This window comes from Macrobrachium nipponense, chromosome 12 (genome assembly GCF_015104395.2).
Source record: "Macrobrachium nipponense isolate FS-2020 chromosome 12, ASM1510439v2, whole genome shotgun sequence".
NCBI lineage: Eukaryota > Metazoa > Arthropoda > Malacostraca > Decapoda > Palaemonidae > Macrobrachium > Macrobrachium nipponense.
Genome location: NC_087205.1, coordinates 5164389 through 5186448, shown reverse-complemented (window position 1 = coordinate 5186448; position 22060 = coordinate 5164389). Strand labels below are relative to the sequence as shown.

The 22060-nt window shown below is 43.2% G+C and overlaps 1 protein-coding gene across 2 annotated transcripts in view; it reads right to left on the bottom strand.

Moving 5' to 3' along the window:
- The window catches only part of LOC135224315 (protein mono-ADP-ribosyltransferase PARP3-like), a 123942-nt gene that overhangs the window by 73861 nt on the left and 28021 nt on the right, over positions 1–22060 (bottom strand). For both annotated transcript variants that reach the window (XM_064263183.1, XM_064263184.1), the window contains exons 2-3: positions 14939–15005; positions 193–301 (exon numbers count right to left, since the gene is read on the bottom strand). In XM_064263183.1, the coding sequence (XP_064119253.1) occupies positions 193–301; positions 14939–15005 (176 nt within the window). The remainder of the gene's footprint in view (positions 1–192; positions 302–14938; positions 15006–22060) is intronic.

Genomic DNA, 22060 nt, shown 5'->3' with positions numbered 1-22060 from the left:
ACCCACCTCAACCTCAGCTTCTACTGTCAATACTAAGTTGCCTGCATCAAGCAGGTACTAAGGGCTCCCCTTTTCTGCACTTTGTAGCTTCTCCCATTGCCATTCATAACAGCAAATGACTCCTCGATGTATAAAGGAACTCAATAAGCATAAAAAATTTGATGACATAATATAACAAAATACGTAGCTTACTGTGTTATTGGTACGCTCCATAATCACAGCATCAGGTGTGTACTTAAGGCGCTTGTGGGGGAAACTATCATTGTCTTCATCGCCATCAAGAGGACGTTTCCTTGGAACTCTGTAACAGATAAGATATAACACTTATCACTAAAATATAATGAATATGGAATGAAATATGCTATAATGACTAGGTTTAGATGGATTTAAGCCACATCTAATTATTGTAGCCTTTGAAATCTACAGAATGTACCTTTTCAAAGAGTCAGCCATAAAGCATGATATGTAAACAATTATGTTACAAAAACAGTTTATTGAGATGTTAAAAAGTAAGCAGAGGATTAAAACAAAAATTAGATAAATCTACAACACAAAACTATCTAATGAAAAATAAGGATAAAGCTTAAAGTAGAGAGCATGATACTGCAAGTGGAATGTATGTGAACTCTCAAAAACCATATCAACAATCATGACAACAGTAGTACATTGAATACTAATTTTCTTCATTTCTGATGGTCTCACGATACAAAATGCATACAAAAACCAGCAATGTAACTGAACAAAGATAATTAGCTCAACCAACTGTTTAAGTAACTCAATTTTCACACCTTCACACTGCATGTTCATAAATTGGTAAAAGCTGTTCTTTAACAAATGTCAACTAAAGAACAAAAGGTTGCAACTGAATGGAAGAGAAATACACTCTGTCTACATGCTTAGTTGACAGCCAGTCACATACAAGTCTAGTTAACGTATGCATGAGATAATTTAAGTAAAACCTGTAGCTATAAAGAATTCCAATTTTGCGTGTGCATGGAAGATTTTGAAATGGGGACATTGATATTTAAAATTCATGACCAAAGTACAGTTGGTAGATCATATTACAAAAGTTTAAAATCTAGGAAATCTGAGGTGATAAATGCTGGTTAACAACTGTCCTTCCTACCTCCATGAGTCCAAACTAAAGCCCTTGAGCATGTAATAACACCTCTTGAGGTAATCTGCATGAATTTGAGCAAAGTCAAGTAGTGTCTTGACATGTCAAATATCACTAAACAGTAGTAAGGTTGCATAGAATTCTTGAAGCCTTAGACAAATCAACCTTAGTAGAGGAACATATAAATTCAAACAATGATTGGCAAAACAAGTCACACTTCATCACTATGATGTTAAAGTAATGGAGAACAGATTGGAACAAAGACAAATTTTTAATCAATCTGTATTTTTCATAGCTAACAAACCTTCATACTTAACAACACGACACTCTTCTAGCACCAGATGGTTACATTTCTACTCTTATTTGGCTCAATTTAAGGATTAATTTTTTAACTATGAGAGGTGAAAACTAGGGCAATATAAAACCAAAAAGGTTGAATAGCTAAGAGGGCCAAGTGTAGACAACAAAGGCTTTTTAGTCTCAATTACAATGTGCCAAGCAAGGCATACCATAAGTGGTTTTCCCATGAAGGTCTCCTCATTCTAGCAAATTAGCAGACAAATATCCAAAACTCAAGTGCTGGGAAGGGTACTCATTCTTGGCTAAAAGATTTAAGGGTAAATGAGGAAACATCGTTACTGAGTTAAATGTAGCTCGATACCCCTTAAAGATGGAATAAGAGAGATTCTAGATCTCAGATCCAAGAGGCAACCCATCTTTGGTCACAGATGTCTCAAAAGAAGGGACGTGGAGTCTGAGAAGCCAACTACAGAAACAATGCTCACATAGTCTGGCAAACATAGCTAGAAGATTGATGATTGTTCTGACAAACTCCCAGACAGTGTGCAGTTTGTCCAGTTAAGGGTGAACCAGCCTTGATAGTATCTCTTGAAATGAGGTTGAGTGAGTAGACACAGATTGCAGGAGTCTTGGAAAGCCCACTAACCATGTAGGGACAGAAGTCATACAGCATAGGTCATAATGGGGCTAAGAGGGTCACCGTAACATTGTGATGGGCCTAAAAATATTCAGCACTTCCTTGACTACGCAAAGGGAGGTAAGACGTGGGGGGTCCCAAGTAGACCAAACTTGGAGCATAGTGCTACCTGCCCATGCTAAGGGTCTGGAGCTGGAGAACACGAGAGGAAGACAAAGGTCCTTAATGTGGCAAAAGGTTCCACAGTCATCCTACCCCATAGATACCAAGGATCCAGACAAACCAGTGTCTTCAAGGTCACCTCAAGAGGTAAGAATAAGTTTCTCACTGCCCCATTCATCGGTCAGAACTTCAGATGGCCTGAATAGAGTGACTAGAAAACTATTTTGACTGTTCACGGTAGAGGTTCTCTTGCTGTTGGTGGAGAGAAAAAGTCTCTCCTTGCTGATGTAATAACAGTAGGGCTGCGGTCTTGTCCATGGACCTGGGATACTCTCCTGAGTCCGGAAGTGGACATGGATGGGATGCTTTCCAGAGTCCGAACATAGACATGGAAGGAAGAGTCCTGCATAGCCAAGGTCTCCATCCAATTACTCTGGAGAATGGATGACAGTATTGTCTGGTTCATCTCCGTCTTGAACTTCGTTCTCTAAATCCTGGGAAAAAGGGAATGCAGACACTTGTACACAAGTCCACAAGAGACACAAAAGCCTGTATGTGGGAAAACAGTGGCTTAGTCCAAAAGGAATGATAAATTCCCCTGCAGTTAGACAATTCTCTAAACAGAAAAATAGTCCATGAGCAGGAGATAGGCATTTTAGAGGCGGGAGCCTATTACTGGCTGGATAGTGCCAAACACTCTGGAACAGGTATCAGGCATTTGGGAATCGACATCAGGTGCCAGGAGTTCGGAAGATGATTCCAACCACTCAGGAAAGGCCGTTATTAAGTACTGGATCAAGTAATGTATGGTGTTACTCCTCTGCTTAGTCAAGTAAGGCCTTTCAACAAGGGAACATTCAGAAGAGAGGATATCGTTATACTCCAAACGAAGACGGAACGAGGACGAGACAGATGGATGCACAGAGAACTGCAGGAAAGCTGTGAGATGAGGCTAATTTCTTAAACATTTAAAAAGTTACGGTGTTTACTGTCTGCATTGGAAACTTTGAAACAGGGTGAAACGAGGAAGAATCACAAAACTCTCAAAAGAAGCCTGTCTAACTAGTGGACTGTCTGAACAGCTGAAATTCTTTTGCCACATAGTTGTCTCACAGCAGGATAGAGTGCCAGGAGCTGTTCCTCTTGGGATTCCAAAGAAAAGAGTGGAAATCACTAAAATATATCTCAATTCTCCTTGACTGCACAAGACTGGACAGGAGGTAAAATGAGGCAATGTTTCTCAGTAAACATTTGGGAGTCTTCTACCTTTAAGCCATTGCTCCTGCTAGCCGTCAAGACAAACAGATGCTTGTTTAGTTCCCTATCAACGAAAGTCCAACACCCAGCTCCAAGGAGACTTTAGGGGAAAGGCAAAAATGATAGAGGTGGGAGCTCTCTTCAATAAGCTCACAAAAAGGAACACAGTCCCTGTAAGCAAAAGACAGGAGCCCAAGACACTGAAGTTGTTAAAAGGACAGTAATGTCAGCTTGCCATGAGCTAAAAACAAAGGTGGAACCAACTGAAAAGAGACAAAATGCTTGTAAGCTGGCTGTCTGTTCTGATACTGTAGAGAATTGCGTCCGGTGACTGAGCAGTTCCCAGCAACTTGAAAGTTGGAGTTGTCTTAATTCTTGCTCAATTAGAACTGACACTCAAGAAAGAATAAAAGTACGTTCTTTAAAGGAACCAGTGCTGGGCTAAAGAGGAATTGGCGCCAGTCACTAGTGGGTTGGAGCCATATGTCTAACAGCCGGCACCAAACAGACATGAAATGGCGCTCGGACCCTGCTGGGGCTCTGACAAAGCTGTATGCTCAGAAAACACCTAGAAACATCAAAAGTGCCTCTTCAAAGGCCAATATCCATAAGAAGACATGCCATCGGCACTTGTATTCAACACTGGAATTCATATCACTAGATGAAAATGAAAGCACATCCTTAAGGATGCCTTTCCAATGGCTGTCCATCAAAACCTGCAGACAACAGGGTCGACAGAAAGGCAGCTACCAGAGGGCAAACCCCTTCGGACTCCCATGGAGTTCAGTGTGCCTCCTCACTTGCATAGGAGTTTGACAAGGATGGGTTTAGAAGATCCAAAGGGCCAGATAGCCACCTCCTACACTACACTTCCAGAAAGACACCTTTTCAGAGGCTGCTCTCTGTGCATCCAACTGGGACCAGACAACAGGCTCGACCAAGGGGGTGACTACCCGTGTGTAAATCCCCCCCCAACCTCTCTTCGACTTTCAGTATGCCTCCTCTCTTGTTCACTATTACAAGACTGGCAGTGGCATACAAAGTAAGCGAGAGAGCCAGGTTTGGGAGCAAATGGATAAAAATTAAGAGGGCTAGTAGCAAGAGAGAAAAACTGGATGCGGGGAGAGGTGGTGCCAGACGATCGGGAGCAAGCGCCGGGTGCTGGGTGTTCCCAGAATGTAGTTGGCACCAGTCTATTTTGACCCCATGCCAAGCAAGGTAATAGCTTGAGAACTGGAAAGTGTTCCTGGGAAATGTTCCTGGGCACTCGGAGCCGATGCTCCGCTGTCAAGAATGTCAACTCCTCCAAAAGCCTTACAGGTTGCTGTAGAGTGAAAGCCTGTGCCAGCAAAAGGCTGACTAAATGTAAATCATCTTCCAAAAGCCCAGCGCAACTAAAATAAAGCACAGTTTCTCTCCTTAGTACATTCTGCCCTTATACTTTTTCAGTTCGCTGCAAAGGAAAGTGTAATAAGATGATGTTTACGTTTTATTACGCTACTCGGTAAAGGTGGAGTGAATGCAATGTTTATATTTTGTTACACTACTCAGGAAAGGCGAGTTAATCAATAGATTTCAAATTCGCTATTGTAGTGAAATATGATAAACTTGAATCAGATCTTAATAACAAAACAATAAAATACTGATCCTGAAAACAGTAAGCTTGAAGGTCTACACGAAATCATCGATAATACTTCTCCAAAATGGAATTTTTATTCTAAAATTAATATTAATAATACTTACCTGTATAATTTATCTAGCCCTAAATCCCCAAAAACCGCACCAAAATTTACCACATTGGCAACCCTGTTACCTCCTATTCTGTCCGCCAGTTGGCAACACTGTCGTTGACAGATACGAAAAACCTTCCCTCAAATCAGTTGTGATAGGCAGATCGTGGGGTAGGATGGGTGGGACTAGATAAATTATACAGGTAAGTATTATTAATATTAATTTTAGAATAAAAATTCCATATTAATAAACATTACCTTAATATAATTTATCTAGCCCAATTAACCACATTGAAAAGGAGGAGGGAATCTGAATACAATTTCCCCTTCGGACAGAATAGGAGAAAACAAACAAAGAAATATATATCATAGGCAGTCAAAACTCAACCCAAGGTCAAAGATACTAACAACTCAAAGTCTCCTACCATAATGCCACCAACTGCGGTAGCACAGGACAAGGAGTAAGTGCATAGTCAGTCCGTCTGTACTAAAGTCAGGTGCCCGACCAGGTGACCAGTCAGACGAATTGCGGACAGCAAGGCTGCACCCTGAAGACTATCAAGCACTATTCTTTCCCTAAAGGATGAGTGTCTGGACTGTCTGGGCGATTCAAAGCTAAGCAAACCTTGGGGGTGTATCAACGCAACCCGAAGTCGCCAGCAACGAATCGGCTCATGAGCAACTCCTAACTCGAGCTTTCTGGTGCCAAGAGAAAGGAGCGCGGAGCAAAAAGGCGATTCAGTCCCGAAGGACGAATGCCTGACAGTCCAACCTGGTCTCGTGTTACACGATCATCGGGGGTGTATCAACGCAACCGACTTCGTCAACAAGAAACTCAGGGCTACTAAATGTCGCCTGATCTCACACGAGTGTCTGACTCCGAGAAGACAGGTGAGACAAAAAGTAGATGGTGAGCGAGTACCAGATGACAGCAGACGATCCATCGACTAATTCCCTGTCCAGGACAGTGGAAGAAGCAGGAGTCGTCAGGACAAGCGAACCAGTGGCTAGTCCTAGGTCAGCATCGACTCTGGGAGAAGCGTAGTCGCCAGTGCCGACAACCCAGTGGCTGGAACCATTTCACACTGAAAATGGAAGCAGCATGAGTTGCCAAGCAGTCAGTCCTTGTCATCAAAAACACCTAAATACCAAACTGCCTAATTCCCATTATAACTACGTCAAAAACTGCCATGGGTTATAATACAAAAACAAAAAATATATACAACAAAACAAAAATTAATGAATAATATACAGGTAGCAACCAAACGTAAAACAGGAAGACTACCTAATTCTCCTGTCTGACGACCTGTCCTGCCATCACCAACGGGCCCAAAGAACGAAGGTCGCCTAGAACTAGAGAAATATCCCTCAAGTAAAAAGAGGCAAAAACAGAATTAGAACGCCAAGTCGCCGCCTCAAGCACCTTGGCGACTGAGACGTTCTTCATAAAAGCTACTGATGTAGCAACTGCTCTAATACTGTGTGCTCTCGGCGTCTGGTCTTCCCAGCAGCCCGAACCACCAGTTTTAACGATCAGATCTCTAAGAAAAAAGGATACACCATTCTTTGAAATAGGTCTCTTGACATTTCGGGGTGAAACAACAGATGACGGGGACGACCCTGAATGTCCTTCGTGCGGCGTAAATAACATGAGAGCGCCCTAACAGGGCAAAGAACTAATTCCTCATTTAAATTACCAACAAAGTCGACCAGCGACTTCAGTACGAAAGACCTGGGAATGGGATTATCAGACGATTCAGTCTTTGCGACAAATTCAGGAAGGTATGACAAAATCATGTCTTGTCCAGATCTGGCAACCAGAAAAGAGAGTGCTTGCAGTTCACCCACCCTTTCTTGGCTGTAGCCAGTGAGACAAGGAAGAGTGTCTTAGAAGAGAGGTCCCTAAATTTGGCAGAATTCAGAGGCTCAAACGGAGGGAACCTTAAGGCTTGAAGGACTTTGTTAACGTCCCATGTCGGAGGCGAACACTGCGGCCTGGGTCGAGATAGGGAAAAAGATCGAAGTAAATCTCTAATGACATAAGATGAAGAGATCTCAGGAAGCCTTGCCTTAAAAACATAGGAAAGCATAGACCTATAACCCTTAATGCACGAAGGTGACAGGGCCCTGTCATGATGTAAATGAACTAAAAACTCCGCTACTTTCGGTAAGGAAGGTCTAGAAATTGAATGTCCTTGAGACTTACACCAACGTCTGTAAACCGACCATTTAGCCTGATAATTTACTCTGGTTGATTGCCGCCTGGCAAGAGCCAACTGTCGCGCCACTCTGGAGGAGAACCCTTCGTGCTTGGAGAACCTCCTGACAGTCTCCAGGCATGAAGATGAAGCATGTGGAGCCTCTGATGGAACCGATGAAAATGGGGTTGTTTGAGAAGATCTGGTCTCTCTGGCAGGCGAATGGGGGGTTCCACCAGTGCTTCCAGAAGGTCGGGAAACCACTCCTTCTGTGGCCAGAAGGGGCGATCAAGGTGAGATCCAGACGCTTGGTTGCCCTCACTTTGTTGAGGACTGACCTCACCAGAGAGAACGGAGGAAAAGCATAGGCTTGAAGTCCCTCCCAGTCCTGCAAAAGAGAGTCTGTCCCGGCACTCTGAGGAGTCTGGTAAGGGGCGAAGAATATCTGGCACCGAAAATTCAGTGGGGTGGCAAACAGATCGACTGTGACAGGCCATTTCTTCCTGAGGCTGTCGAAGACTTCCTGGCAAAGTGTCCACTCCGACCCTTGAACTTCGTTCGGTCTCGACAAGGCGTCTGCTAAGACGTTGTGAAGGCCCAGGATAAACTGAGGGACCAACGTAATCCCCCTGTCTTCTGCCCAACACAGGATTGATCAGGCTTCTTGAGTGAGAAGATCCGACTGTGTGCCGCCTTGGTTTCTCAAGTACGAGACTGCTGTGGTGTTGTCGACAAAGATCGCGACAACCGACTCCAACAGTTGTTCCTGAAATGAAAGAAGGCCTAGGTACACTGCCCTCAGTTCCTCCAATTTATTGACATGCTCCTCTCCTCCTCTAACCAAAGGCCCGAAGCGGCTTCGGAGCCCAGGTGTGTGCCCCACCTTGATCCGAGGCGTCTGACCAAAACATTAGGTCCGGAGGAACCGAAAGAAGAGATGTCCCTGACTTGAGGCGGTGAACTTGCATCCACCAACGGAGATCCTTCTGACATTGTGGAGAAGAGGCGACTATCGTGTCCTCGGACACGAAATCCCATGACTGGCGAAGTGTCGACTGAAGGGACCTCATTCTGAGACGACCTCCGGGAACCAGTTGGATGAGGGATGACAAATGGCCCAGGAGAGACCTCCAAAGAGAAACTGGCTGCGTTACGGAGGACAAAAATTCTTCGATCAGACTCAGAAGCTTGTCTATCCGTTTCTGAGCGGGAGAAACCCTCAAAATCTGGGAATTCAAAACAATCCCCAGATAAGTCATGATCTGGCAAGGGATTAGATTGGACTTGTCGAAGTTGACACGAATGCCCAACTCGACACAAAGAGACAGAACTATCTCCCTCGACTAGCCAATCGTCCAGATACCGAAGCATCCTTACGTTTAACTGATGCAGAATAGCTGAAACAGGAGCCATCACCCGAGAAAAGACCTGTGGAGCAGTGGTGAGGCCGAAACAAAGGGTCTTGAACTGGAAAACTCCCGAGTCCATGAAAAACCGAAGGTAAGGTCTGCTTCTTGGATGGATGGGGATTTGCAGATAAGCATCCTGCAGATCGATGGAAATCATCCAGTCCCCCCTCCTGACGGATGAAAGAACAGTCTGGACCGTCTCCATCCTGAACTTGGACTTTAGAATGAACTTGTTCAAAACCGAAAGATCTATGATGGGGCGCCAGGCACCCGAGGCCTTTAGAACTACAAAACATCCGAGAGTAAAACCCGGGAGAAGGAGGAGCTCGCTCTATGGCATCCTTCTCCAAGAGGGCCGAAAGCTCCTTCTCCAAGGCTTGACCCCTGATTGAGTGAGGGGAATAACTGCTGAACTCGAGAGGACGATTGGAAAGTGGAGGTCTGGAAACAAAAGGGATCTCGTAACCTTCCTTCAGGACCTCCACCACCCAAGCATCCACCGCTCTCCCCTGCCAAGCTGACCAATGGCGGGAGAGACAAGCTCCTACTGCGGTCTCCAGGCGAGGTGATGACTCCTACTTCCGAAAATTCTTACGCAGAGACAAGGAAGAAGAAGAAGAAGAAGGTCCTCCTGGAGGTTGAGCTCTTTCTCTGCCCTTAGAGCCACGCCAAGAACCTCTCCCGCGTTTCAAAGGGTGAGCACCAGAGGATGAAGAAGAGGCACCAGCAACCTGAGATGTACTCTGGAAAAAAAAGCCAGAAGGAGGTTGTTGGGCTGGAGCAGAAGGTACAGATCTGGTCCTAAACTTACGCTTACTCCTTGAAGGAACGGGAGGAAGACCAGAGGAAAAAGCTCTTGATAAGGCCCAGTGAGCTTGGGAAGAGGCATCACCTTGATGTTCCTTCAAAACCTCAGAAAGCACAGAAATATCGAAAAGAAATCGCCAAAAGGAGAAGAGGACAACAGACGGGTTCTCTGAATCTCCGATACAGAGGAGGGTAACTGCGACAAATACAGGTTACGCCTTAGAGAAACAAGAAAGGCCTGCATTGAAGCAGCAAGCTCGTTCTGATGTACAGAAGCGATTGAAATGGATGAGCAGAATTTCTCAAAAAGAGGAGCATCAGGAGGAACAAACCCGGAGTCCTTGATATACATTAAAAGCCCTCCGAGGACCCACATATTGAAGGATTGAGCTTCTTGTAAGGAGCTCATAACAGCCTCCATAGCAATAAAATCTTCAATTGAGACAGAGACCGAAGCCTTAGAAGGCAAGGGTTGACTTGAAAGTCGGACAAAATCAGGATTTGGCTTGGGGGGTCGAGAGAATGAAGAATCATCCGCCACCTGGTAAACTCCTCTCCGGTGTCGTAGAAGAGAAGAGAGCTTCCTCTTCCCTTCCCCGATCACCTTCGAAAGTTTAGCGGCAACGTCCGCCCTCACTCTCGCGAACCTCTGGGCAAAGGGAAAACGTAAAAATTCCCGTGACCGGGAAGGACCGTCAAGAAAAATCCCTTCTGTAATACAACGAGGCGGAGGCTGCTTCTGCTCTTTAGGCCTCGCCTGAGGAAGAAAACTCAAAATTAAATCAAAAAGTTTCTTGAATTCTACATCATGACATCCATTCGAGGAAACATCAATATCACACGAATCCGCGTCATCATCATCATCATCATCGTCAGATCCTAACTTAGAAACTTCCTCTGAAGTAAAATCCTGACGACTAGCTATCTTAGGTCTGACACTAATATCCCTCCCCCCCTTCTCCTAAATAAGCGCCCTTTGGCACTGTTACGGGACTAACAGGGACACGTTGGGTAAAGATTCGTTAGGCACCTGCCCGGACCGGATCCCCCCTAGGCCTTCGCCACGACGGGGTTCACAAGCCGGGGTATCTGTCGCACCGTTACCCATGGTGCTGTCGACAGGTACCTGACGAGGAGCTGAAAATGAATCTAAAAGTGTTAGACATTCTAGTAAAGGCTTCTTGAAAATTCTCTGACAGATTGTTAAACTTAGCAGAAATATCTCTATCTAGACTAAGCTGTAATTTCTTAAAATTCTGTTTCCAGGTAGTTTCCATTGCCAAAATCTTCGAATCTACATCAGAAATAACTTCACTAATTACCGGTTGTACAGGGGGCAAAGCATCAATTAATTCGGAGTCGGAGTCGTACGATACCGAAACCGAAGAGCCAGAATCATGAGCGCCCAAGTCAAAGAATTCGTTAGATACAGTTCTAGCAATCGATTTCTTTTTCTCCTTAACCGATCTTTTACGCTGCAAGATTGTTTGGCGTTTCATATAAGCAGTCATATCCTCGTCAGACCAGGGCTTACATACGTCACAACGAGAAGTCAAGTCACAAACCTGTCCACGACAAGAGCTACAAATGTCATGTGGTTCATACTCCCTGCTACTCATCCTTGTCCCACAAACCGGGCAGTTCCTGATGTTGCTGGCAGAAGGAAGCATCGTAATTTCTTGGTAATCCATTGTAGAATTGGACAGGTCAGTAGTTCCGGGTCGCGCAAAAGTTCGTAATTTAAGATAAGAACCACTACAGAAATCAAAGTTAATTCACTATTTCGTGATGTAATGCGTGAGTGGTAATTCATATAAAGTCTCATTTAACAAATAATGAAAGCTTTAAAGGCACAAAAATGTTTAAGGAAATTTATAAAGAGCGGCCGTGATGTAAACAACACGGGCGCTCGTTAACAACTGATTTGAGGGAAGGTTTTTCGTATCTGTCAACGACAGTGTTGCCAACTGGCGGACAGAATAGGAGGTAACAGGGTTGCCAATGTGGTAAATTTTGGTGCGGTTTTTGGGGATTTAGGGCTAGATAAATTATATTAAGGTAATGTTTATTAATATCTGGTTATGTAACCAGCAAGATGCTGTAAAGATCCAGTGTTTACATCTAGACCAGCAGAAACAGAATGCGGTGGTCTGCTTGATTGTTCCAGGTATTCCCATTAGTGGGCGGGACTGGTCACCTACACTAAACAATTGAAGAGCTAGCGCGAATTTTGAATTTAAGCTGCCACGCATGTTAGAAACACTAGCTTTGTAATTACTTAGTAAGTTACTTAGATCAAAATTATAATTAAATGTTAATAGAGTGATCAGTAAGTTGTGCTTATAGCTAGGCACTTGCAATAACAGTACAGTGGACCCCCTGTATTCGCATTCTCAAAATTCGTGGACTGATCTATTTGCAGGTCTCTCTTTAGACCATACGTACCCATTATTCGCAGGAAATCCACTTACTATTTGCAGTATTTTTTCACTCAGAAATATTCACTCCTTACTGTATTTTCAGATCAATTTCATGACTAAATGCACTTTTTGTGATATTAAAATATTCAGGTATAAGCATTTTTCGAGGGTTTTTCTTGTGTTTGAACAAACACAATAGGCAGTTCTAAGCATTATTAGAGGGGTTTTAAGTATTCGCGGATTTTAGCTATTCCTGGGAGGGGGGGAGGTCTGGTACGATCTCCTGCAAATACGGAGGGTCCACTGTAATAGTCTGGACAAAAAGGATTTTAAAACTCTAGTCTCACTCAGTATTCAACATGGGCAGGTTAGTTAAAATGCTATCAGAAAACCCAAACCAATGTTAAAAAAACAATTACCACAAAGAAAACTACATATACTTATCATTATTTCTAATTAAGGAAGTCACTGTACTATGAAGCTCAGTACTTTTCAGCTAATCTGGTCTTGTTGATGTGCTGGAAGTGAGTAAATACTTTACACTGTACTTCAAACAAAATGCTTCTTTTTACTATAATTAACTTTCTAACTTTCCAGTAGTAAGATGCTTCACTCCTTAATGTTAAAGTATGCACACAAAAAGCACTGCATAGGCCTGTAAAAAACTATCCACTGAGTTTAACAAAGGTACCCCTGCTTTATTTGCTATGGAATTACTGATTAAGCATTAACACAAGCAACAAAAATAAATGCTACAATAAATGAATAGTCATGTTACAGCAGTGGAAAAACACACTAGACTTTACTTTCAGGTTCCATAGATGAACTCCATCATTTGAATAATGTATTTAGGAACGTTATCCAGTACGTATGTTCTCTTGAGTTAGAATTTAACGAAACATTAAATATGGCAATTCAAACAATAAGTAAACTGAACAAGATTTAGAATCTAACAGACTTGAACTGCATGTGACTTTAAGGTTCTATACTGAAGTCTAGTACTACAATCATTATTAGTAACAGAATATGAATCATGGTATGACAATCAAACTAAACCCAAAACTTTGGTCAATTTAAGAATTAAGTTTCAAGAAGAATATTTGGAATAAGCATGCAAAAAAGAACTAGAAATGATACAATACTGAGAACCTTGAAAGTTCCATTAGTATAAATAATGATGAAAGGGAAATGAAGATTGCTTAGAGAAGTTTTTGAATAACCCAAGAGAGAATAGTATTTCCTGTCAGCACCAGAAGAGTTGGAAGACCTAGACCTTCTTGGATAGGAACTGTGAGAAAGGAGACTGAGGATGAGTGAAGACTGGTTAAAGAGAAGGCACAAGAAACACATGAGTGGGCAAATTTCACAAAGGACCTTTGATCACAAAGTGTTAGAGAGGCATTGATGATTAATCTACTGCCTATGGGAGCTATTTAGGAGTTACAAACACAGAACTTTTTGGTCACTTAGAAGAGGGTAATTCACATCACTCAGAGAAGTCCCCCTTTACCTATTAATGTAACTTCACCCTAATTATTGGATGTCCCCTTAAACAAACTGCCAATTCAAGAGGCTGAGAGAAAACCATTCTCAGAAATATGGGGATTTTTATTTAAAGACTGAAAATCAATTCAAGTTTCTGGTCAGCAGCACATAAAAAGTTTTAATTCTATTTTGCTCCACTGCAACCTAAGAGGACATGAAAAAGAACTCTGCAGAGTTATCAATGCTAGTCTAACGCATGTCAAGGAAAACTTTAACTGCGGATTCTAAGACAAGCTTGGGTAACTTGATTGTCACAGGTTCTTTAGTGGAATGATGCCCATATTCTTTGTATAAAAAATCCATGATCAAAGACGACGACAAGCCATATTTACTGAATGAAAAATAAGGATGACAACCTCAATGACTTTTAGTGCCAAAGAGAATTAATTGCTTCAGAGGGTCAAAGGAGGAACTCCCAATTTAGCATTCCTCTTGTAGCTAGTTGACAACAAGGCTAGATACCATAACGTAGCTCGGATAAGCAAGTCTGACTTCAGTAAATTTTGCATCATTAATTATCTGATGAAGTAAAGGCATGTTCATTTACAAGCTGAGTTTCCATGGACAAAGGTAGGCACAAAAGTAGGCTGCTTTGTAAATAGTGATCATCACATCAAAATGTTTCTTTATTTAAAAGTGATCAATAGATATAACTATAACTACATAATTCAACACTGCAATATAAATACAGAATGCTGCAGCAACAGAAAATGGAATGGACTCAAAACAGTTGGATACTCTAGCAAATGAACTACAATAAATTCATGAGTATGGATTACTGTAGGTTGTAATGCAAGGCTCACTGTGCGAAGCAACTCATACAAAGAAACTAACTAGTAGATGTAGGAGCTGGAAGCTTCTTAGTAGATGTGGGAGCTAAGAGATAGGTCACCATAAAATTTGGATTTGTGACAGCTATGTGGAGGCCATCATAAAAGTAAGATCTTTCAGTAATATATAATCCAAAAGTTTAACCATTTCCTATACGAAATTTCTTGAGGATCAATGCACCAACTATTCCTGAAGTTTACTGCTAAAATGAGTACCTTAACTTAGTTTTGAAAACATCATAATGTTCTAATAAATTAGTTTAGAGTGCATCTCCCACATACAACTGACAAGTTCTAGTAGCAGATTTTATTAATCAGTTTTCCACGCTATATACATAATCACAATTAGGCACACCTGTACAGTTTCCAAACTTTTTTATTAATCCCTGAAATAGCATCATTAATATAACTGTCACTATATTAAACTAAAAATCTTTCATAAGGCTATCATTATGGGCTGTTGAAGAGCAAGAGCCCGAGCCAGCACAAGGCTGGCTGAATCTGTGAGGCTATAGTAGCAACTTACACATTATCTGGATTTGTTTTCCGGGGTCTACCACGTGGTCTACCGGTTCCACGAAATCTGTCCATATCTGAAAAAATACACTAAATTAATACACAATAAAACAGTAAAAGAGAAAAATAAATTGCAGTGAAAACTCTGGCTCTTGTAATGCATATAATGACATATACAGTGCCATACCCCTGAATTTTTTATACTTGTTGAAGGTAGGTTTCCAAAATATAAATGAATGCTATCATGGATGCATGCTTAATGCAAACTACTTCTGGCAATCATACAAGCATGAATATCCTTTTTCCTTGTATGATGGGGATGCCATCACATCAACCTAGCCTAAATCTGGTTTGGCTCTGCATGGATAAGAAAGAAAAATTGTGTAAATGTGCTTCTTATCAATATACGTAATTATTCATCATGAGCATCTTAATACTGAGAAAAATTACAAGCGAGTAATATTAACATGATATTGTTATGATACAACAAAGTTTCATACATACTTACCTGTCAGATATATACTTAGCTATAGACTCCGTCGTCCCCGACAGAAATTCGAATTTCGCGGCACACGCTGCAGGTAGGTCAGGTGATCTACCGCCCTGCCGCTGGGTGGCAAGAATAGAAACCATTCCCGTATTCTAACCAGATTTTCTCTCTTCCACCTGTCTCCTGCGGGGAGGCTGGGTGGGCCATTTATCGTATATATGTATCTGACAGGTAAGTATGGATGAAACTTTATTGTATCATAACAATATCATTTTCATACATTTAACTTCCCTGACAGATATATACTTAGCTGATTGGCACCCTTTGGTGGAGGGTAAGAGACAGCTAATTACTGAAATAGACAGGTAAACAACATATGTTGTAGGTATTTATAGACCTTGGTTCCTACCTGATTAGGCGGAAGACTTCATGGCTACTGCCTAGGAGTCTGCTTTGCCTCAAGAGCCTCAGCGAGATATTGATCTGTGGCCAAGAGTTCTTGTGTGTCTGCCGATGGGGTCTTATCCACTTACTCGGCAGAGCCTAACTGGCATTTGTCAATGGGTGCTAATCCACTTACATGACAATACACCTATGACTATTGGCATAATTAAGGAGCACAACACCGATCCCGATCACCTGATCCAAACACGAGGGTTAGCGCTTAGATTTGAAGAGAGTTATCCCCAAACTCCTTTCAAATAACCCAAGAAAAAACACGACGTTAATTAAAATTAACCCACTAGTTAAGGATCAGTATCAGCTCCCTATCCCAGCAACGTATCTGCAGACACGTATCAACCAAGAGAGAAGGCTCTCTCGTAAGTTATCTTGACATCCTTCGGGTAATGGAAAGTCAACACATAGTTGCATCTCCCGTATGTGACAGCTAATATGTCCTTTATGACATATTGTTATGGAAAGAACAAGAATTCACAAAAGCTCGCACTTCATGCGCTTTTAATTCTCAGCTGTTTGAAGGAATCATCAAGTCACCCATGAAGTGCTTTAGAGATCACCCTTGTTTCAAAGAAGACCAGGGCTTTCTCTGAAATGGATCTCTTCTGGATGAAGCCTGGAGCCTGGCTGGCGCCTCGCGCCTGAAAGGAGCTTTTCTCCTGGCTCCTGGGTGGCTCTTTTTGGCGCCTGGATGGTGCTTGTGTCTGGCTCCTGGCTGGCGCTTTTTGGCGCCTGGCTGGCGCTTCTGGCACCTGGACGGTGCTACGCGCCTGGCTCCTGGCTGGCTCTTTTTGGCGCCTGGAGCCTAGCGCCCGGTTGGCGCCTCGCGCCTGGATTGTGCCTCGCACCTGGCGCTCGGCTGGCTCCTCTCCACTTGTTGGAGCTTCGAGCTTAGCTGTAGTCTCTAGGCTGGCTGGCGATGTCCACGTCAGACACTCTCAATTGTCCGATCTGTTTGCCTCTGGCGCCTTTACGCCAGGTTGGAGATCTGTTCCTTCTCCACATCAGACAATAAACTCGTTCATTCGAGCTGTCTGCCTCTGGCGTTTTTTCGCCTGCTTGGCATTTGGTGCCTATCTGGCGCCCGTTGGCCGAGGCTCCTGAACCAACTACAATAGTTTATCAGGAGAATGGAGAAGGGTAGAAGGAATCCTTCCACCTGGAGCCTCTGTCTTAGGAAGAGGTGAAGCGCTTGTAGCCTTACATTCAGTAGACGATAGGATATCCAAACGGGACTAGAGAGAAGAGTCTTCCTCCGAGGAGGATCCTTCATGAGTAGTTCCGTTGCTAACGAGATCTATTCCTACATGTTGAGGAGGTTTCTCGTTGAAGAATCTTCCATCTCCTTGCTCTAAAGAGGGGAGGGAGCCTGGAAGTTGAAGGAAACTCCGAGCAGAAAGTGGGCGAACCCAGGTTTCTTAACTCTTATGTCCCTGTGAGTACCTTTTGGAGAGCTCTTCGAGCCTCCATCGTACCCCAAAGACTCTGTAGGCAAACATTAAACCATTTCTTCTACTGAAGATAAAGCTTACATACCATGCCTGGGCAAAGAAAAAACACCCTCTCACTCTTCCCATATCAATTGGGAAAGTGCCTTGACTTCAAAGCTCTGAGCCATGATTAGAAGGGTTTTAGTTCTTCGCCAGACATAATATGCTGGTAAGAACCCATCGTCGAGTCTCCTTTGAACCTGATGCGAGATTCCAAGATACAAAATTCCCTTGTCCTCTTGGCAGTTGATAGGGCCAAGAGAAACAGTGAATTTCTTCATAAAATTCCTTGATGAGGAGAAGTTCCATCTTGCCAGAACAACGGAATTTGCGGGCCACGAAAGAATCCCAACTTGAAGCACATGATATCCTCGTCTTAGTCTTATTGATGTACCATATACGATCCGAAGATCTCAGTTCTCTGCTATCTCTAAGTCCCCTTGTAGAGACAGACAGAGTATAGCCTGGTACTGCAGTCTTTGATAGGAGATATATACAAAGGTGATTCTTCTCTCAGAAAGGGAAGAAAAACCGCCGTGCGGGTCCCAGATCGAACCCCCCCCCACCCAGTTAGACGGGGAACGAACTCAGGAACGAACCCGTGAAGTTACCGAGCCTTCTGTACGAGAGGCTACTGAACCCTTCAATTAAAACCCGCTAAATCTAGAAATTATCAAGTCCAAATAAGTTTGTCTTGGTATCCGGCACCCCTTCGTATGTCTGTTTTTCTAGAGACTCCAGCAAGGTAGTGACCTGTAAAGCTGTTGAGTTCTAGAGGATCTGTCAACTGGAACGTGACCAAAATGCAACTAGATCCTACATTACAGACATCGAATTCGGGTAATGCATTCCTAGAGATGCCAGCAATGACGTATCCTGTGTGGTTGTTGCTCACTAATGAACTGTCACGGGGAGCGTGACCACAATGCGACAGATCATATAGGTGTTGTTTTAGACACTGAATGCTGTATATGCTTCACTAGAATTGCCAGCAAGGACGTGACTTATGTAGCTGGTGCTCTCTATATCGTTTGTCAACTGGGACATGACCACAATGTGACAAAACCTTTTTATCCTACTATGAGGGCGAAGCCAGAAGCATTACCATTATTTCCATTTTCTCACTAAGCAATGCTTTCATAAGCATAAGAGCATTATATAATATAGTGCTCTGCTGCGTTAGAATCCTTTAAAAATGTTACCTTACAGTAAACAGCATTGAAAGGTTGCAAGATCTTTCTTATTGAAAGCTTCTTAGCAAAACGCAGACAATATTTTATTCATGTTTGCTTATCTATCCCCTCAATCCGAGTAAGACCGTGATTGTAGGGGAGAGATAAGGTTAGTTAGTCCATCCCGCAGGAGAGAGAGATGTAACCGACTGCTCATGACCGAGAACTAGAAGGTACTGCATTGGTCTAAGCGACAGCAGTCTCCGTTAGCCGTCTGGCCTTACTCTTCCCGAGTTGCCAGCTACTCCATTCAATGAAGGAATCTTATAAAATTATTATCGAGCTTCAGGAAGTTCTCATTAATGCATATTTAAGCGAAACAAGACTTCGTAAATCTAGAAGCCGAGTCGGTGTTGTCTTAACAATCCCTTTAAGCGTAGTCCTTCCTAGGAAACTCCTGGAAGGATACGGGTAATTGAGTTGCACACCAAAGAGGTAACTACGGTATGTGCCTGACTTGACCGTACCGTATTCTTATACAGCAGATTCTCTACTACCTTCTTTCCCTGCCGAGGCAGAGAGAGAAAGGAAAATTTTTACTATCTTCGTTCTTTTCGTAAATAGAACGAATTAGTATTAGTCGAAGGATATTCCAAGTGAGAAACGAGGATTGAATAGAATCTCTCCAGCTTTCTATTCTCTTGGACATAAGACTTAAAGGACGTATTCCACGCGTCTATTAATTGGAAGAGCCTCTAATCAATGAATGAGAGCTACTCCGAATATTGTCCAAGAGAGCGTAAATGCTTACTCGATAAGATGCATTAAGATCTTTGTAAATGATAACTAACCCCTTAAGATACAAAGAGTATATATATATCTCCTTAAGGAAGGAAGTTAATCCAGGAACTCTTTAAATCTTCGTGATTTCCTCAGAAACCGCGGATGAGAGTCTTATTAAGAAAACTCCCAAAGCTCTTGCCTCTTCATAACGAGGGAAGAGCATGAATGAAGGAGAGAGTCCACATTGAGAGGAACTGCCTATCACAGCAGTCTTCTGAAAATTGGATAAGGGCTTCTCTCAGTATCAGAATCTTTCTGACAAAAGCGACGGCCGCTTGTGCGACATCTTGCGCCTTTGCCAGGAGAAAGCTGATCAAGTTAAAAACTCAAAGAGGAGCCTCACGACTGACCTCTCTCTCATAAGGCGATTTGGAATATCCTGGCGCCTGGAATGTTCCGCACGCTTGAAAGGCGACTCGCACTTGGAACGTTCCGCTTGCATGGAAGGTCCCGTGCGCCTTGATAGTTCTGAGCGCCTACTAGGCTCCCTCTTTTGGAAGGAGCCTCTTGCCCAGAAACGTTCCATGGAACGATCCTTCTGTTTGCCATTCTACTATAAGGCTCCTCGCTCTTAGCCGTCTGTTTTCTCTTTGGAGGCGCCTTGCGCCGAGAAAATTTTCTGTTAAGCTCCTCTCTCCTGGAAAGTTCCTCTCTCCTGGAAAGTTCCTCTTGCCTGGAAAGGGCTTCTGTCCTGCCTGGTGCTTCTCGCCAAGATGGTTCTTCTAGTTCTGAAGAAAACCACTCATGTATAGGAGCTAGTTGCTTGGGAGAAGGCGGAACCCTCTCAGGAAGCTCGGACACAACTCCACACTTCATGGAAGAATGCGGAACAGGAGATCAGAACTCTAGTTCTTGCTTGGAGGGAGGAACGCGGCCCGAGCTCGGCTGCTGGAACGCGGCTCGTGCTCAGTTGCTGGAACGCGGCTCGCGCTTGGCTGTAGGAACGCGGCTCGCGCTTGGCTGTAGGTACGCGGCTCGCGCTTGTCTGTTGGAACGCTGCTGGCTGTTGGAACGTGGCTCGCGGCTTCCTGGCTGGCTCTTCGCTTGTAGTCCAGTTGGCGCTCAGTGTTCTCTTAGTTTTCAGAGAACGCACTAGATCGTCCGAACTTCAAACATGTCCATTCTTTGTCTTTTCAGATGTAAGATGAAGAATCGGAAGAAGAGACGCACTTTTTAAGGATGCCTTTCCAATGGCTATCCTTGGCAGTCTGGGACGTTACTACAGATCCTGCCGAGGGGACGCCTGATCGGTGGGGATTCTCCATAACCTCCGTAAGGCTTTCGACATTCCTTCTCCTCTGGGCCTGGGAGCTTGGAAGCGGTCTAGGCCTGGGAGCGAAACAGAGCCGATCAGAACGCACCCTCCAATGCACTGGGAACACTAAATTCACTTCTTACCTTATAAGAGCTCGCATTTTGAGCTACATCCATTAATCTTCAAATTTATGAATTTGTAGATTTTGTGGAGTAAGAAGGTGATGAGGATGCAACATCTACTAGTACTGTTAATACTCTAACTGCTCGTTAGCACGAGCGCTATTAAAACTTCTAAAGGAAGCGCATATAGTTATATGCTTTTCTGACTTCCTAAAGTAGAAAGTTAGAATTTTATATTTCCTCAATCAAGTTCTAAACTTATTACACGTATTAATGAATAAATATTAATAGTTCCCTTTCTTGCAAACTATGTGAGAGTCTACCGAAAAATTCGGTAGTTTCACGTAATGTATTCTTCGAAATTTCGAAGCCAAATTCATTAAAAAGTTAATAAAAGCATATGCCAAACCAAAGACCCAGTACTTCCCTGCAAAAGACAGCCCAGAAGATCGATGGCGATGAAAAACAAAAATCAAGTCAGGAGGTACCGAAAATGATATTGTTAAGATACAATAAAGTTTGTTCATACTTACCTGGCAGATATATATATAGCTGTATTCTCTGAAGTCCGACAGAATTTCTAAAACTTACGACACACGTAGTGGGAGTTAGGGTGGTTAGTACCCATTCCCGCCGCTGGGAGGCGGGTATCAGGAACCATTCCCATTTTCTATCAGATTTCTATCTCCACTGTCTCCTGAGGGGAGGTGGGTGGGTACTAAAAATATATATATCTGCCAGGTAAGTATGAACAAACTTTATTGTATCTTAACAATATCATTTTGTTCATGAAACTTACCTGTCAGATATATATATAGCTGAATCCCAGCTTTGGCGGTGGGAGAGACAGAAAAAAAGGATTTTAGGAAACATATAAATGTATATGATTGACATCTTGGTTCCTTACCTGTTAGCATAGCTGACTTCGTGATTACTGTCACCCAAGCCTGCTTCTGCTTCAACTAGAGTTACCAACAAGGTAGTGACCTGTGTAGTTGGTGCGCTCTAGATGATCTGTCAACGGGGACGGGACCACAATGTGACTAGACCATGACCATACTTCTGAGGGCAACGAGGCAAAAACCACCACCTAAGTTAGCCTAACAACAAACTCCCATATACCAAAGGCTAAAGGAAGGGACGACTGTACTCGGCAGCCGACCCTACAACCATAAACATACAAATATTAAAAACTCACCTACCCTTTTCTATGGGAAAGGATGAGTGCTACCTCCTGCCCCCAAAATAGTGTCTGCGGCGACGTATGGTCCGAGAGAGTAACAGCTTTCATAGGTCGTTCT